Below are 17,639 nucleotides of genomic sequence, written 5' to 3' on the forward strand. Positions count from 1 at the left end.
TATAAGAGAGGAGTAATCGGTATTTGCCAGTAGATTGTAATGGTTATTGAATAATAGCAAGACACTTGTATTGCGGCAATATGAAACTGCATACCGGTCGCAAATATGCAGAGCATGAACGGTCGGCTACTTAAAAGCGGGAACAAAAGGGGAAGTGACGATTCGGTACCTATCCCCTTTCTCTCGATCCGCAACCTACGTCTGTCTCTTCTTGTAACTCCCATGCTGCCTTCAGCGCAGTTATTAGCTGGCAATTAAATCCTTTTACGTCGAAGCTAATTTCTGTCAATTTCGCCATTCTTTACGACTCTAACCATCTTGCCTGAGACTCAACACAATCAACGCTTTGTGAGATGAGTATAAAAACCATTGGGTCAATGTTCTCATCAATGTCTTGTTTTGTGAAAATTCATAGGGACCAGTACCCTACCATTTTTGAGTGTGTGTGTGTGTGTGTGTGTGTGTGTGTGTGTGTGTGTGTGTGTGTGTGTGTGTGTGTGTGTGTGTGTGAGTGTGCGTGCGTGCGTGTGTGTGTGTTTTGTGTTTGTTTTTTTGTCGTCTTGTTTGGAGTGCATGTATAAGTGTGTGTTTGTGTGAGTGTGTATGTATGTGTGTGTGTGTGTGTGTGTGTGTGTGTGTGTGTGTGCGTGTGAGTGTGTGTGTGTGTATGTGTGTGTGAGTGTGTGTGTGTATGTGTGTGTGTGTGTTTGTGTGTGTGTGTGTGTATGTGTGCAAGTGCGCATGTATGTGTGTGTTGGTTTGTGCGCGCACGCGCGCGCGCGCGTGTGTGTGTGTGTGTGCGCGTGTGTGTGTGTGTGTGTGTGTGTGTGTGTGTGTGTGTGTGTGTGTGTGTGTGTGTGTGTGTGCGAGTACGTGTTTTGCATTTTTCTAAAACGCCATATGAGATTATTCTTCGTTTATTGCCTTGGCAACAAATATTCTTTATCACAGCAGATGGGGAATCAACTTTAAATGTTAATGCACACTATGTGACACTTTATTCCGCTGAAGAGTTTAAGTCGACTGTTCATTAGATTTCGCAACGCCATTTGACGTTTACAGCGCCAGAAGTTATTTATTACGAACCACATTCCAAATTTCAATTAATTTTAATGTCTCTCATCTCCTGCTTTCTTGCATACATGCTTTTAAATTAATTTACTTAGTTTTTTGCAGAATAAACAGTGTATTTTAAACGGACTGAATTTCATGTAGGGTAAGAAAATAAAGTACAAATTGCATTTTCTGTCGATCAGGTATGCGTCTACTTGATACATGTTAAAAAAGACAACGGAAACATGCGTCTGTGTTATTGCGAATACGAAAAGGATATTGAGCAACTTCCTGCGGAATATTGCCCGATGATCGGAGTAGGGCTGTGTGAGCCTATCCGATTACAACCGATTTCCTCCACGTGTCTATCAGAAAAGCAGTATGTAGTCATTACTTTCTGCCACAAAGAAATACAATATGTGACACAGAGCTTTAGGATTGACAAACATGTTATACTACGCCTTTCAAAATTAATGTGTGTAATCTTATCTAAATAAAACTCCAGCTAAAAGTGTCAAAGAAAACTTTGCAAATTAAATTTACTCATTTTATGATAATCACATTTGTTGGGACTTGATTTTTTTTCTTTCTCCCTGTATTTTTGGAGTATCACATGCAATGCTAGAGTGCAGGAAAAATAATGTACAGATTTAGAAAGAGAGAGAGAGAGAGAGAGAGAGAGAGAGAGAGAGAGAGAGAGAGAGAGAGAGAGGAGAGAGAGAGGAGAGAGATAGAGAGAGAGAGAGAGAGAGAGAGAGGAGAGAGATTGAGAGAGAGAGAGAAGAGAGAGAGAGAGATTGAGAGAGAGATGGGGGGGTCAGAGAGAGAGACACAGAGAGAGAGAGAGAGAGAGAGAGAGAGAGAGAGAGAGAGAGAGAGAGAGAGAGAGAGAGAGAGAGAGAGAGAGAGAGAGAGAGAATGGAACAAAAATGTTGCCCCTGTATAAAATCAAGTCCAAACAAATATGATTATCATAAAGTGAGAACATTTAATTTGCAAAGTTTTCTTTGACAATTAAAGCGAGAGGTTTATTTAGATAACATTACATGCAATTATGTTAAACGGCGCAGTATAAAATATCGGTCAATTATATAGCTCTGAGTCAGATATTGTATTACTTTGTGGCAGAAAGTAATGACTATATTATATTGCTGTTCTGACACGTGGGGAAATCTGTTGTAAGTGGATAGGCTCACACAGCCCTACTCCGATCATCGGGCAATATTCCGCATTGTCATCATTTTCACGAGTTTTCATTCACAAGCACCTGGGAAATAAATCTAATGTTCCCTGGGGAATAAATCCCCGGACACCATAGTTGCAGGAAGCCCTATTACATGGATAATCAAAAGCAAACCCAATGGAAACGCTCGAGGATTCTTCGGCTCTTTTCATTGGCGTTTCCCCAGACCTAAAGAGACGACAAGACACTGCTTTGCAAAGTTCCAAAAACCAACTGGCAAACTGGCAAAAGTAAACAAAAAAAACCCACAAAACTACTTCAATAAATTCGTCACAAACAAATGAAACCTACCGACATGTCATGTCTTCTTACAAAGTCATGGAGTGCGTGTATCTTTGTGTGAGAAACACGAACATCAAGTTCAAGTCAAACCAACTGACCCCTGACACACACATTTTGACCCGTGCACAAGACGTTGTATCGATAAACGAAGCACAAATAAGAAATAATAATAAAAGCAAAGAAAATAGCAACAAGATATGCAAACATCTCACAAAGCCGAGCAAGCAGATTGACAGGTCTAATGAAAAACAAAGAGGTACTGAGTCGGAAACAAGATCGCGATTCTTTCCTTCGCTGCACGACGCAAATCTTCTGTGACCTTTGACTCAACGTAGCTTCCACATTCGATTACTAAGCTTAATACTCACAACTGAAAGCCGAGGGAGTGGAATACCGAGATGAACAAACAGAACTGTGCATCCTCAAACCTGACATATTCATCCCAACATTTTATGAACTCAAAAATACTGAAAGTTGCTTTCACAAGCCAGCTTTGATTTCCGGTGGTTATCCGCACGGAACTCGTGTTTCAAAGCATGGCTCCCTGTGTTGATTGTTATCTTATTTTCTCACTACCAAAATGATGACAAAAACGATGTTTGGTGGTTTGTTGTCAGACCAGCTTTTTTTTGTCGGTCCTTCGGCCTTGGTCAATAAATATGAAACAAAAGACGATATGCTCCCCATCGGACGACAAAAAAGCTGGTCTGTCAACAACCCATTAAACATCTTATAATATTCCGCAGGAAGTTGCTCAATATCCTTTTCATATTAGCAATAACACAGACGCATGTTTCCGTATTTGTTTTACTCGTATCAAATAGACGTATACCTGGTCGACAGAAAATACAATTTGTACTTTATTTTTCTTACCGTACATCAAATACAGTCCGTGTAAAATCCAGTTCCTTAACAGGCAACAAACCGTGCAAGGTATAAGTCAAAGATACACATATGCAATGAAAGCAAATTACACAACCTTTTATGTGGCAAAAGACTATGTAAATTAATTTAAAAAACATGTATGCAAGAAAGCAGGGGATGAGAAACATTAACATTTTTTGAAATTTCAAATGTGGTTCGTAATAAATAACGCTTGGTGTTGCAAAATCTAATGAACAGTCGATTTAAACTCAGCGGAATTAAGTTTTACATTTTGGTGATTAATCTTTAAAGACGATTCCCCATCTGCTGTGAAATAGAATATTTGTTGCCAAGGCAATAAACGAAGAATACTCTCATATGGCGTTTTAGCAAAATGCAAAACACGTACTCAGACACACACACACACACACAAAAAAACCACACACACACACACACACACACACACACACACACACAGACACACACACACACACACACATACACACACACACATACACACACACACACACACATACACACAGTCCCTCCCACTGTCCGATCCCTCATTCCCTATATAAGGGAGTCACTCGGATATATTGCTATAAGAGCAGTTTGTCTTTCATTTGTCAAGCATTGCTAACAGGTGAAAGTGATAGTTTGTTTTTGTCTTCAGAACCATAAGCTGAATTTGCAGTCAGTGCAAGATGAATCCTGCCCAGTGCTTTACTTTGCTGGTCTTCGGTGTTCTGGTGTCTTTGACGGGTGAGTACTTTCACGAACAAACAAACAAACAAACAAACAAACAATCAAACACATACACACAAAAACAAGAACGCCGATGCGTGATTAACCATTCAGTCAAGCGATTGCACTGAAATACCCCGGATTCTCTCAGACTTTCTGCATTTAAAGCGTATTTTCATCGCCAAACACCGTAAACTATAAATTTGTGGAATCAGCAAATGATAAGGAACAGAGAAATACAGTTTTGATGAAGGGCCTCTGTACATTCTAATATGACCATATATTATTATTTTCTAAAAGGTCCTTGACATGTGTAATTTCTTTTTTTGCCAAATTGTCAAAGTACATTTGATCATTTTGATATTCTATATCGACATTGTTCCATAAACAAGCCATCTTAAGAGAAGCAGGAGAGTGCTGTATATTATTTACCAACCAGACTCGGAGGTTTTGTTGTTGTTGCTATATTTTTCTAAGTACGTCAACAAACATGTGACGGGTTTTAAAAAAAACCCTCTGCAGAACATTGCAACACATATTGAGCAAGTACCCAAAATGATCCAATATTGTATCTGAAGTAGGCTACGTCTGTAGCAAATAAACAAATCACAAGCAATTCGCAAGAAAGCGAAACAAAACAACCTATTCTGCATAGATAATAAGACTTTCTCCTCCTATGTCACAATTGCCAAATTGTGCCTATGCTGATTGTTCGTCGAATTTTTGTTAAAGTATTACGTACCTTAAAAGGCATATCATGTTTGAAATGACACAGAAATGAACGCTTTAGCTGTGTACGAACAATGTCGCAATCAATTGTTTCTCAGTTTATTTATTCATTTTTGTGTGTGTGGTGCTTTGTATTTAATTTAATTGTTATCTTGTTTATTAAATATTATTGTATTCTCTTCTGTTTCTTAGTTTAAATGTCATGCTACCGTGCTTGGTTTTATTTCCTTTTGTTATTTTATTTTGTTAAATTTTAGAGTTTGTTTTTTCTTGTTTTACATTTGGCAGCATATAGATAGCAGGAAGGGAAAAAGCTTAGAGTTTGTTTATTTCGTCGTAAATTTTGGTCGTCTACTGCCGATTAAACAAGAATGAAAAACAAACAAACTTGGAAGCTGTTTTTCTTTGCCTGGTCTAACTGATAGTTTTTTGTTTGTCGTGTCACATTTTAAGGAAGCAGATTTAAGCAGAACAAAAAACATCATTGCTTCTTTGTTCCTTTGATTTTGGAAATGTTTGACAGCACCACTGTAATGTGGAAGAATGAACAAGAAGGATTCTCTCTATGCTTCTGTTTTGTCAAATCTAATTCATTTCAATGTTCTGTTCTGTTCCTGCCACTGTTTTGCTCAAAATAAGATTAAAAACATACAACTACACCGGTGTTATAACATAAAGAAGAAAGATATTTATATTTGTCTGTTTTATTTCAGATGGGGCACCAATAGATAGTTCTGTGCAAAACAGCATCGAAACCCGGATTATTGTGGACAGGCTTGCCTTCAGCAAGTACGTATGCGGGAAATGGCCAGTTATCTTTAGATTTTACATTTTAAATCAGATCCGTAAGGAAAACGCTTGCAAGTGAAGACCGAATACCAATGTTAGCTGTTTAGGCTATGTATTTGTTTCTGTCTCTCTGTGTTTGTCTTTTGTTCTGTTTTGTCTGTCGATCTGTCTGTCTGTCTGTCTGTCTGTCTGTCTGTCTGTCTGTCTGTCTGTTTGTCTGTCTGTCTGTCTGTCTGTCAATCTGTCGGTCTGTTGGTCTGCCGGTCTGTTGGTCTGTCTGTCTGTCTGTGTGTGTATGTGGGTATGGGGTGTGCCTGTATGCTTGTGTGCGAGTGTATGTATGTTTTTCACTTCGGAATAATTATATCTATCAGTATCTATTTATCAATGTATATATTTGTTTTGCAGCTGGAAGGCTGATCTGACATCGGCCACCGACACCGACGCCAAAAGAAATGCTGACACTGAAGCACAAATGACAGACTACATTCGTTCAGTTTTTGCTGGGGTATGCCATGTTTGTAATGGAAGCTATTGTAGTTAGTTTAAAAAACAGGCCGGAAAACTGCGCGCATACACTACCCCCCCCCCCCCCTCCTGCCACTCTCTAACACCCAATCCCCCTCCCCTTGGCAAGATATGCAGTAACAGGAAACAAAGAACATTAAAGAAAGCCTACTCACATCCACATGTGCATGCTGTTTGTCTCTCTGTCCCCCTGTCCCTCTCTGCCTGTCTGGCCGTCTGTCTCCCCCTTTCTCTCTCTCCATCCTTCTCTCCCTCTCTCTCTCTCTCTCTCACTCTCTCTCACTCTCTTTCTCGCTCTCTCGCCCCCTCTCTCTCTTTCTCTTTCTGTCTTTCTTACTCTCTCTCTTGCTCTCTCTCTCTCTCCCTCTCTCTCTCCCTCTCTCTCTCTCTTACTCCCTCTCTCGCTCTCTCACCCCCTTTCTCCTTCTGTCTTTCTTTCTCTCTCTCGCTCTCTCTCTCTCTCTCTCTCTGTCTGTCTCTCTCTCTCTCTCGCTCTCCCTCTCCCTCTCTCTCTCTCTATCCCCCCTCTCTCTCTCTCTCTCTCTCTCTCAATCATTATTGAGGCTATGGCGTTGCGTGATTTCTTTAAAGAACATAACATGAAAAGCGAGTAGAAATTACAAAGGAATGAAGTTTTGAAAACGGTAAGGCAAGCAAAAGCAGATTATTTTAATAAATTGCTTTCTGATAACAGAGATACTTCTACAATTTGGCGAGCAATGAATGAAGTTTTTGATAAATCTCGAAAGAGATCGACCAATTCTCCGTCACAAATAACTCCAGAAGATTTTAATTAACACTTTATTTCGCTCGCAAAGAAACTGAAAGCCTGTCTCTCGCAGAATGAGTCCCTTGATAATGATGTCTCTCTAGACAAATTAAAAACATTTTGTGGACGAAAGTTGACTCAAAACGAAACGTTTTCTATTCCACCCATTACTGTCCACGAGGTTGGAAAAACTGATAGAACAGATGGCGAATAAAAAGTCAATGGGTCCCGATAAGATTCCTGTCCTGTTGCTCAAACTTGCTTTACCATACATAATTGATTCACTGACTTATGTCTACAACCTTGGCATACAACAAAACGTTTTCCCCTCTATTTTAAAATGTGCCAAAGTAGTGCCACTGTCAAAAACATGGATCTTACGGACCCTAACAACTTTCGACCAATTTCCCTCTTACCTGTTTTATCTAAGCCTTTGGAGAAGCATATTCAGAAATATTTACTGGAATATATGGAAGGAATGAATTTGTTTCATCCATTTCAGGCTGGATTTCGCTCTAAGCTTTCGTGCCACACTGCTCTCAGCTCTTTATGTGAAACTTGGTTATCAGCTATTAATGAGTCCGAAGTAACAGGAGCGTTATTCCTGGACTTTACAAAAGCCTTTGACCTTGTAGACCACTCCTTATTATTAAAGAAATTACAATGCTACTTAAAAGATGACTCTGCTTGTGCCTTCTTTGAATCATATCTTTCAAAACGGACACAATATGTATTCATCAACTGTAAAACTTCGTCGAATGATTTTGTCAAAAGTGGTGTGCCTCAAGGGTCTGTATTAGGACCTATATTGTTCTGTATTTATATAAATGATTTACCTCTACATGTGTCAGATGAGAAAGTAAGATGTGAGTTCTTTGCGGATGATTCATCAATCCACACCAGTCAGAAGTCTTTGGTAGCCGTCAACCAATCTCTTCAAGCCAGTATAGATGAGATGACAGAATGGTGCACCACTAATGCAATGGTTATTCACCCTGTTAAGACGAAAAGTATGGTGATTACAACTAGACAAAAACACCAATTAAAACCCTTACAGCTTCAACTGTCAATTGATTCAACTCAAGTGCAACAAGTTTAAAGAGCATAAATTGTTAGGGGTTATCGTTGATCAAGAATTGAAATGGCAAACTCACTTGAGTAAAATTTTCAAATTAGTATCTACAAAATTGTACTTATTGTCTAAATTAAGACATTATGCCGATGTGGAAGCACTCAAGTTGTTTTATTACGCCCACATAATGCCCCATATCAACTTTGTTTCAACACTTTGGGATAACTGCAGTGATGTTCATCTCAAACGACTCAATTCTCTTCATCGCCGTGCTGCAAAACTAATTCTGCATGAGTCAAATAAGCCAACAAATGATAAACTAAAGCTCCTTAATTTCCTTCCCTTGAAAGATCAGTTGACGCTAAACAAGGCTGTCTTTATGTACAAAGTAATTAACAATAATGTTTCTGGATATTTAAAATTACATTTTAGACATGCCACAACAAGATATGGGTCCCAGAACCTGATTCCCCCCATCCCTCGTCTAGACTTGCATAAGTCAAGTTTAGCCTTCTCAGGAGCGTCTCTATGATATGGAATTCCATACCCCTACCCCTCCGAAATGCATCCTCTGTGAAAACGTTTTGGCGCCAGTTTCATTCCCGCTTAATGGGTAAATAGAACACTTTTCATATCTGATATTTTAGTGCTTTTTACATTTAGTCAAGTTATGTTTGTATTTTGATTTGGTCTTTATGTGTATGTATTGATAACGATATACATGCAAATGATTGGGACAATTCCTCCCCACATTTTTTTCCCTCCATTTTGTTATTAGTTGTTTTGGATGTTTATATGCAATGCATTATTGCAACTATGCTGCAATTTCCACACTATATTGTTTTCCCCATTTTTGAGTGTGTATACAAAACCATAACCCTTTTCCTTATTACTATTAACATTATGTACGTCTGTAAGAAACAATAACCTTGTCAATTTTACTATCTATATTCTGTGCGTCTGTATTAACGTGTTTGTATAAGGGACAGGTTGTAAGATTAGGCTTTGCCTAAAACCTCTGGCATCCTTTGGTAATACAGTTCAGTTTCAGATTCAGTTTCAGTTTCAGTTTCAGTTTCTCTCTCTCTCTCTCTCTCTCTCTCTCTCTCTCTCTCTCTCTCTCTCTCTCTCTCTCTCTCTCTCTCTCTCTCTCTCTCTCTCTCTCTCTCTCTCTCTCTCTCTGTGCACGTTAAGATTACCTGTTCAAGTACCAAATATAACCTTTTACACAAGCATACATCTCCCGCACGTACACTCAAAAGCACTTACCCGAACTGCCCATATGACTAGATAATCATCACCACAAGTACGCATGAACGCACTTCTGAGAGATTTTTTCGTCACAGTTCATTAATTGACTGGCATTTCTTCTTATCCTAGGCAAACGCCATTTTCAAACAACTGGACACCTATGGAATAAATCTGGACACAAGAATCGTCGGAATTGAATTCATTACGGTGAGTGTGTGTGAGTGTGTGTGTGTGTGTGTGTGTGTGTGGGAGTGTGTGCGTGCGTGTGTGTGTGTGTGTGTGTGTGTGTGTGTGTGTGTGTGTGTGTGTGTGTGTGTGTGTCATTCTCAAGATTCAAGTGAAATTGCGTCACTCAATTTACGTCAAATATATATTTACGTTGTGTCCTTTCTCTCTGGTGTGGATTTTAAATCTGTCGCTCTCTGTTAGACAAGACAAATCGAAGCAACTGAAATGCGTGAGATTGTTGTGTGAGCCTATTGTTAAAGGCACAGTAAGCCTCCCGTAAACCATCACAGAGCTCCCCGAGCGTCTACATGCAGTACAGGCATACTTCCATTTAAACGTTCACCGAACGGGAACATCCTGGCTGCTTTCTGTCGAGCGTGAGAAATTTTCAAAGAATTTATTTTCGTGGACTTGGCCCTGAAGAACAATGGCGCCTCGTTTTTGGTGCTGGACGGCTGTTTTCAATATCCCGGAAATCACGCCCGGACAGTAAGCCTCCCGTAAACCATCACAGATACTGTCAGGCTTTTACACACAGTACAAACACCCTTCCATTTGAACGCTCACCAAACGGGAACATCCTAGGTGCCCTACGTAAAGAGCGAGCAATTTTTAAAGAATTAATTTTGCAGATTGTCTTGAACACTTTTTGGACCCATCCTGAACTCAGGTCAAAAATGAGTTACTTCCCTTATGTGACAGGGGAGGCTACCGCTCCTTTCACAGCAGACTCTGCACCCGAGTTGTTGGCCTTTAAGTCAACACCCGTGGTTTGTGGAAATCTGTTTGTGATGGGGTCTGGTGGTTTCCGATTGTCTGTAATTATGTTCATGGAAACCTTCGGGTTTGCATAACAGTTTTTATAAGGCTAAGAAATTAGCCCTAATATTTTCAAACCTGTTTGATTGCACTTCGCTTCCCGAGGTGATCGTAGTGTTTTGGCACTCTATCACATCTGGCGCATGCGAGCAGGATTCAGGAAGTAGAGACGCCGTAGTTTAACACCAGAAAGCAGGGGTAGCAGTGTAGGAGGTACTCAACGTATTCAAGATGGCGATCGACGGGGTTCCTAGACCCCAGTGGCAGATGTTCCCCCCTCCCAGGCTTCCTGTCTTCACTGGTGGTGACGATGGCTGTCAGCTCGACGATTTCAGCACCGAGGCACGTCGCGTCATTTCCCACTTCAACATGGCGGCACTTGGAGGGGAGGGAGCAGAGTGGCTGATCCAGTCACTCGCTGGGGCTGCCAGGAAGGAGGTTAACCTGCACCCCCCTCAGGCGACCGCTACGGCTGACCTAGTCCTGACCATTCTGCAGGACACGTTTGGTGACAACGCCAGCAGTTCTTCACTGCTTTCGTCATTCTTCACGCGCTACCAGGGACAAGAGGAGGGCCTTCTTTCATACGCCCACAGTTTGCAGTCTCTGCATGTCAAGATTAATTCTGTTGTTCCTGATACATTAACAGATGATGCTCTCCGGGATCATTTCATCGATGGACTGTTTTTGCATCCTCTACGACGAGATCTGCTGCGCTTTGTGAGAGGGCGTGAAGCTGTCACTTTTGCGGCAGTCCGTGCCGAAGCTCTCAGGTGGATGAGGGAAGATGTCGATGTAGTGGCTGACCAAGCAACTCCTGTTTCCAAAGAGAGGAGTGCCGGGTTAAGCAGGCTGCAGGTCCCAGTCAACGAACTCGCCGTCAGCTCAGCAGAGCTTCGAGCTGCCCTGGACCAACACCCTCGAGCTGCCTTACGTCAACAGCAACGATCCGCGAAGCCACGTTGTTGGCTTTGCAACCGCCACGGGCATCTGCAGAGCAGGTGCCCTACCAAGCGTCAAAGAGATCAACAACCACTGTCATGGAGACAGCCAAGTGAGAAACGTGTGAGTCAGTCAACATCCAACACGCAACCTCTCCGTGAGCAAAGCTGCCAGACAGAGGAAGAGCATCAAAATGTGACACTGCCAGTCCCCGTGCAGCTACACGACACTCAGCAGGTCACATTTTGGGATTCCATGCTCAATCTTGCCCCTTTACCCCAAGTCCCTGCTACCCCAACATTCTCTGACCGAGGCACTGTCTACATGGCACGCCTGTCTTACCCCCACCCATCCAGCCTCTTCCGGTGCAGCCAGCAGCCCCTGCACCAGTTCCTGATCCACAGGCACCTCCAGCACGTGTTCAAGACCAGCCTCTTGCTAGAGACCCGGAACCTCTGGTCCCTCCTCCGGCTGCTGTGTATGTAGTTCGCCGCTCGCACCGAATACGGGAACGAATGTTTTCGTTCTGAGTAGTGCTGTAATAAACTTGATTTTATTTATTTTGAACAGACGGACTTGTGTGAGTAATAAATGTGCTGCTGTCACGGGGGCAATGTGTCATTTGTGAGACTGTTTGTGCTCAGCTAAGAGACTGTGTGTACACTATGATTATTGATTGCCTGTTGTATTGTGTCTTGTATGAATGGGTTGGGTGACTGTGAGTGTCATCCGTTACCGTTCCTGATTTTATTTGTTGTTTCACTTGGGTGAACTTGTGTTTGATTTATAGATGTCATTTTCAGCTATTCCCGAGGCGCTGTACCTGCGAGGACGCAGTTGGTATAGAGCTGGGGGGGATGTAGTCAAGTGGCGTACCCAGTCTTTTTGTGTAATTATCTCCTGCTCGACCCAGTTGCCTCCTCTGTCTATTATCTTCCCCTGACCCAAGTTGTGTCTCCCGCTAGGATTATTGTGTGTTTACTATCGTAGGGTAGACTCTTGACCGGATTCCTTTCTAACCTCTTATCTCAGATGTAGGTGGTCGTTATGTAATGTGCTGCCAGCCTGTCTGGGTATTCGTTGGACTCGGCGTTTTGTCAAGTGGGTGTCATTTCTTTTGACAGGGTACATCATAGAAGATGCCAGGTGGCTTGGAGGTTTTAGTCTCTTACCCCCCCCCCCCCTCTTTGTAACTGCTTGTAATCTAATGAACCTTATCCGGTGTGCGTAATATTTCCGGTGCGTGACACCGACACGGCTCTCTGCCTCTTTAACGATCCCTTTCATTTGGCAGGCAATCTTAAGACGACACCCCCCGTTGTCTGACACCGGGTAGCCTTCCTATTGGCTTATCGCCACAGGAAATCGGAAGTGACCAGCCTTTAAAAGACTGAGCACTTAGGCTAGATCAGCAGACGCGTTTAGTGAGACCGATCATCGAGTGAGTTGTGTGCTGCTCATATGTTGTTGTCATGACAGTGTCGAACCTCTGCCCAAATGTATCGCGACTTGCGAATTCGTGCTCTTGTGTTTCGCGACTATCGTCAGCAGCAGGTTTTGTGTTCCTTTCAAGTGTGCTCACTGAGGAGAATCTACACTGCTTTCTGATGTGCTTTCTAGTGTACGTTAATTAAAAGTCACGTTATCGCAACCTCTGTCTTGGCGTCTCATTTATGCTTCCTGGCCTATTTCCCCCTTCCACTCCACCCCATCACACTTAAACTGGCGACAGCCGTGGATCGATGGTTATCAGAATGTTTTTGGACCGTGGTGCGTTTTTGCGCTAGACCTAACTTTTAAAATCTAGCTTGTTACACAAACATTCTTTAATCATAAAATAATTCTTTTTTCATCAAGACAAGATCAGTGCAATTCGAAGTTGTGAAAGTTTGAAAAAAGAAAAGCCCGGAAGCAGGGTCACGCAATGGTCAGCAGACGACGGTTTATCAGTCAGTGCATATCGCCGTTCCTCTCAACAGTCAAAAGCCATCGCTAGAGTTCTTGTGAACCACAGCCGTTTGTTTCGTGCATAAAAACGTGCTATTGTAAATAAGCTCACATCGAGTCGCATTCAAATAAGGCTAACTGACGACTACATTGTGAAAAAGGGAAACTGGATCACACGGGTTCACGATGGCTCAGGGGTAAGATAAACCACGCAAAAATAAATTCTTTGAAAATTGTTCGCTCTTTACGGAGGATGTTCTCAATCGGTGAGTGTTTAAATGAAAGGGTGTTTTTACTGTGTGTAAAAGCCTGACCGTGTCTGTGATGGTTTACGGGAGGCTTACTGTGCCTTTAACCCATTAATATTCATCACGTCATGTGAGTGATTGGTTGATACAGGTCACGAGAATGCTTTGCCTGTCATGACAGGCACAATCAGATAGGAGCGATCACGTTCCCATTGCGGCCGTTCTGTCTACTTTGCGGGGTCGCTTCGAAATTTCTTTTAGTCGAAATAGACGGTAATAAACCCGTTATTTCTAATATGCTGACTGTTAACAAATCATAACATACATGTCTCAAAAATGATATCATTTGATAATCCATTTTCTCGACATGTCTGTTATTATTTACTAACAGTTACCACATTAGAAAAAAAGGGAAAAAAACGCAACAACAAAACAAACTATCAAACCAAACTTTTTTCTTTACATTTCAGGACGAGACAATTTCTACAGAGGTGTATGACGGGAACAGAGTGAGCTCAGACAAAGTTCTCAAAACGTTCCAACTCTGGTTGGAAGGGAAGAATTATCCCCTTACAGACCACACTGTTTTACTGACAGGGTATGACTTTGTTTATGTGACTGGGGGTGGGGTAGCGTCGTGAAGAGAAAGGGGAGGGTGTGTGTGCTTGTGTGTGTGTGTGTGTGTGTATGTGTGTGTGTGAGTGTGTGTCTGTATGTGCGTGCGTGCGTGCGTGTGTGTGTGTGTGTGTGTGTGTGTGAGTGTGTGTGTGTGTGTGTGTGTGTGTGTGTGTGTGTGTGTGTGTGTGTGTGTGTACAATTGATACACTTCGTAAGTAGGTTGTGTATAGGCCTACTTCTATTTATAGTTTTATCATTGAAAACTGAATGGTATAGTTACAAGTTGACCACTATTTATTGCAGGTGGGATCTCTCTGATGGATTACAGAGTGGCGTTAATGGTAAATCATTGCATTTTGAGCTACACACAGATGAGGTTACATAATTATGAGGGTTTGTGTGTGTATATGTGTGTGTGTGTGTGTTTGTATGTGTGTGTGTGTGTTTGTATGTGTGTGTGTGTGTGTGTGTGTGTGTGTGTGTGTGTGTGTGTGTGTGTGTGTGTGTGTGAGGGTGCGTGGATGTGTGTTTGTGTGTCGGTGTGTGTGTCTTTGCCTTTGTCTTAAATGTCAGCTTGTGCTTCTGTTTGTGTTTGTGTTCTGTTTGTGTTTGTGTTTCGGTTTTTGTGTAAGCGTGTGTTTTCGTCAGATTTTCTGTTTTTCTGTCTGAGTCTGTGCAGGCGGCTTTGACAAGATGCCATCACCCTTTTTACATATAGTCAAGTTTTGACTAAATGTTTTAACGTAGGGGGGGGGGGGGGGGGATCGAGACGAGGGTGTGGTGAATGTCTGTGTGTGTGTGTGTGTGTGTCTGTGCGTGTGTGTGTGTAGAGTGATTCAGACTAAACTACTGGACCAATCTTTATGAAATTTTACATGAGAGTTCCTGGGAATGATATCCCCGGTTTTTTTTTCTCTTTTTTTTCGATAAATGTCTTTGATGACGTCATATCCGGCTTTTTGTAAAAGTTGAGGCGGCACTGTCACACCCTCATTTTTCAATCAAATTTATTGAAATTTTGGCCAAACAATCTTCGACGAAGGCCAGACTTCGGTATTGCATTTCAGCATGGTGGCTTAAAAATTAATTAATGACTTTGGTAATTAAAAATCTGAAAATTGTAAAAAAAAAAAAATGTTTATAAAACGATCCAAGTTTACGTTCATCTTATTTGTTTTCATGTTCTGATTCCAAAAACATATAAATATGTTATATTTGGATTAAAAGCAAGCTATGAAAATTAAAAATATAAAAATTATGATCAAAATTAACTTTCCGAAATCGATTTAAAAACAATTTCATCTTATTCCTTGTCGGTTCTTGATTCTAAAAACATATAGATGTAATATGTTTGGATTAAAAACACGCTCAGAAAGTTAAAACGAAGAGAGGTACAGTAAAGCGTGAGCTATGAAGCACAGCGCAACCGCTACCGCGCCAAACAGGCTCGTAACTTTCACTGCCTTTTGCACTAGCGGCGGACTACGTTCAGTTTCATTCTGTGAGTTCCACAGCTTGACTAAATGTAGTAAATTTGCCTTACGCGACTTGTTTTCAACTTCAGTTGCATGCAGGTTGCTACTACAGTTGTTGTTTGCCTTCTCTCTCATTTTTATTTATTTTATTGTTTTTATTAAAAAAATGTGTGTGGCTTGGAGCAATCCTTCTTCATTGGTCTTTTTCTTTTCTCAATAAAATGTGTACATTTTCAAATCAACAGACTTTATTAATAAATGTTAACAAAAAACCAAACAAAAATCATAACAAATTTACTTCTGATGTTCAACTCAGTTTCCAATAATACACCCAAATCTAACCTTTTCCCATATTTAAATTTACCAATGGTCAATAATTCACAAAATGAATATAATTATTTTTCCAGTTTTCTCTAAGACAACCCCCAAAAACCTTTTTTTCATTCAAAATTATGGCAACATGTATTTTCTTACCCTTCATCACCTCTTGGCAATAACAAAAGAAATGTTCAAGGGTGTCTAATTCATTACAAAATGCACATACTCGATGTTCGTAATCCCATCTTGTTTAATAAGATATTGGATATAGGCCTATGCCATGCAATAATTTCCAGTGCAACAAACGTAGTCTTTCTTCTTTTGTGTTTTTTACAGCCAATAACCAGTTTCTTTTTATCCAAATCAACAGTATGTTTTCGTTTCCAAAAATCACAGTCACTCGGAATCTGGACATCTAAATCAACTAAACATTGCTGTTACATTACCACCATTAACAATGCAATCCTGCAATGTAAAATATTGATATGGTCATGTGTATATGTTACAGTCAATAAGTGAAATCAGTCATTACGCGCATTACGTGTAATGACTAAAATCTCTAGTCATTATGTGTAATGACTGGATCGTCAGAGGTGACAGTCAATAGGTGACAGCAGTCAATAAGCGTAATGACTAACATTACTTTGTACATGTATTCAATATATGTGTTAGCCTAAGGCTAATCTCTGTAGATTTATACCATGGGATTTTCATTTCCTTTATTTACAAAATGAAAAGATGTCAACATGGTTATAGTATTGTCAGTGCGTTTATTTCATTGACATCTTATGACGATCAACCTTGGATTGTAAATCTCTAACATCACGTCAAACAACCTTGAGTACAGTTTATTTGTGAGTAGATTCTTGCCCAATTAGTGACATTTTTTTCCCCAACGTTCTTGGCCTTGGTTGTACTTCACTAACATCACGTCAAACAAACTTGAGTACAGTTCACGACGTTCTCTGCTCTAGTCTAACACGCCACTTTGTTTGTGACAGTAATACTTGTGAACGCAGTCGACAAAGCAGCAGAAACTGGATGCGTTAGAAAAGTCATCTCCAGAAGATCTAAAACGCCAAAGGCTTCAAAAGCCAGGAATCTTCTATCCTAGGAAGAGTACCAAGAGATAATCGTCGAATTACCCTCTTTAAAAGAACAAAGCAGCATGAAACCGCGCAGACAATACTATCTGTTGTCAAGATCAGGCTCTCTCTCTCTCTCTCTCTCTCTCTCTCTCTCTCTCTCTCTCTCTCTCTCTCTCTCTCTCTCTCTCTCTCTCTCTCTCTCTCTCTCTGTCTCTCTCTCTCTCTCATGCCAACACAAGACAATTTAAACATGTACTAAATTTGCTTCTATTTACCTTCAATCCCGAAAAATTTAAATACATTCAATTGTATAATTTTCAGAAATGGTTCCAACTCATTTCACCTATTGACTGATTTCACTTATTGACTGTGACCATACACACAACCACGTTTAGTCCTTACACGTAATGACTAGATATTTTAGTAATTACACGTAATGCCTGTATGAAACAGTCATTTCACGTAATGACTGAACATTTCAGTCATATGCGTAATGACTGATTTGATTTATTGACTGTAACATATTATATACGTCTGGATTTAAGTGCGGTGCATAATGCATTATATTCAAAATGTCTGTCACCCTTCATCCTGCTATAAAAAAAAAAACCGTGTTTGTACATTAAAATCCT

At 40.8% G+C, this 17,639-nt stretch overlaps 1 protein-coding gene across 1 annotated transcript in view; it reads left to right on the forward strand.

The window, feature by feature from the left end:
* The first annotated feature begins 4,058 nt into the window (after window positions 1–4,058).
* LOC138956529 (A disintegrin and metalloproteinase with thrombospondin motifs adt-1-like) overlaps window positions 4,059–17,639 on the forward strand; it is a 42,086-nt gene continuing 28,505 nt past the window's right edge. The window contains exons 1-6 of the mRNA XM_070327869.1: window positions 4,059–4,204; window positions 5,629–5,704; window positions 6,113–6,212; window positions 9,454–9,531; window positions 13,979–14,106; window positions 14,430–14,467. Of these exons, the coding sequence (XP_070183970.1) occupies window positions 4,147–4,204; window positions 5,629–5,704; window positions 6,113–6,212; window positions 9,454–9,531; window positions 13,979–14,106; window positions 14,430–14,467 (478 nt within the window). The 5' untranslated portion in view covers window positions 4,059–4,146. The remainder of the gene's footprint in view (window positions 4,205–5,628; window positions 5,705–6,112; window positions 6,213–9,453; window positions 9,532–13,978; window positions 14,107–14,429; window positions 14,468–17,639) is intronic.

The sequence above is a fragment of the Littorina saxatilis genome, linkage group LG2 (assembly GCF_037325665.1).
Source record: "Littorina saxatilis isolate snail1 linkage group LG2, US_GU_Lsax_2.0, whole genome shotgun sequence".
Taxonomy (NCBI): domain Eukaryota; kingdom Metazoa; phylum Mollusca; class Gastropoda; order Littorinimorpha; family Littorinidae; genus Littorina; species Littorina saxatilis.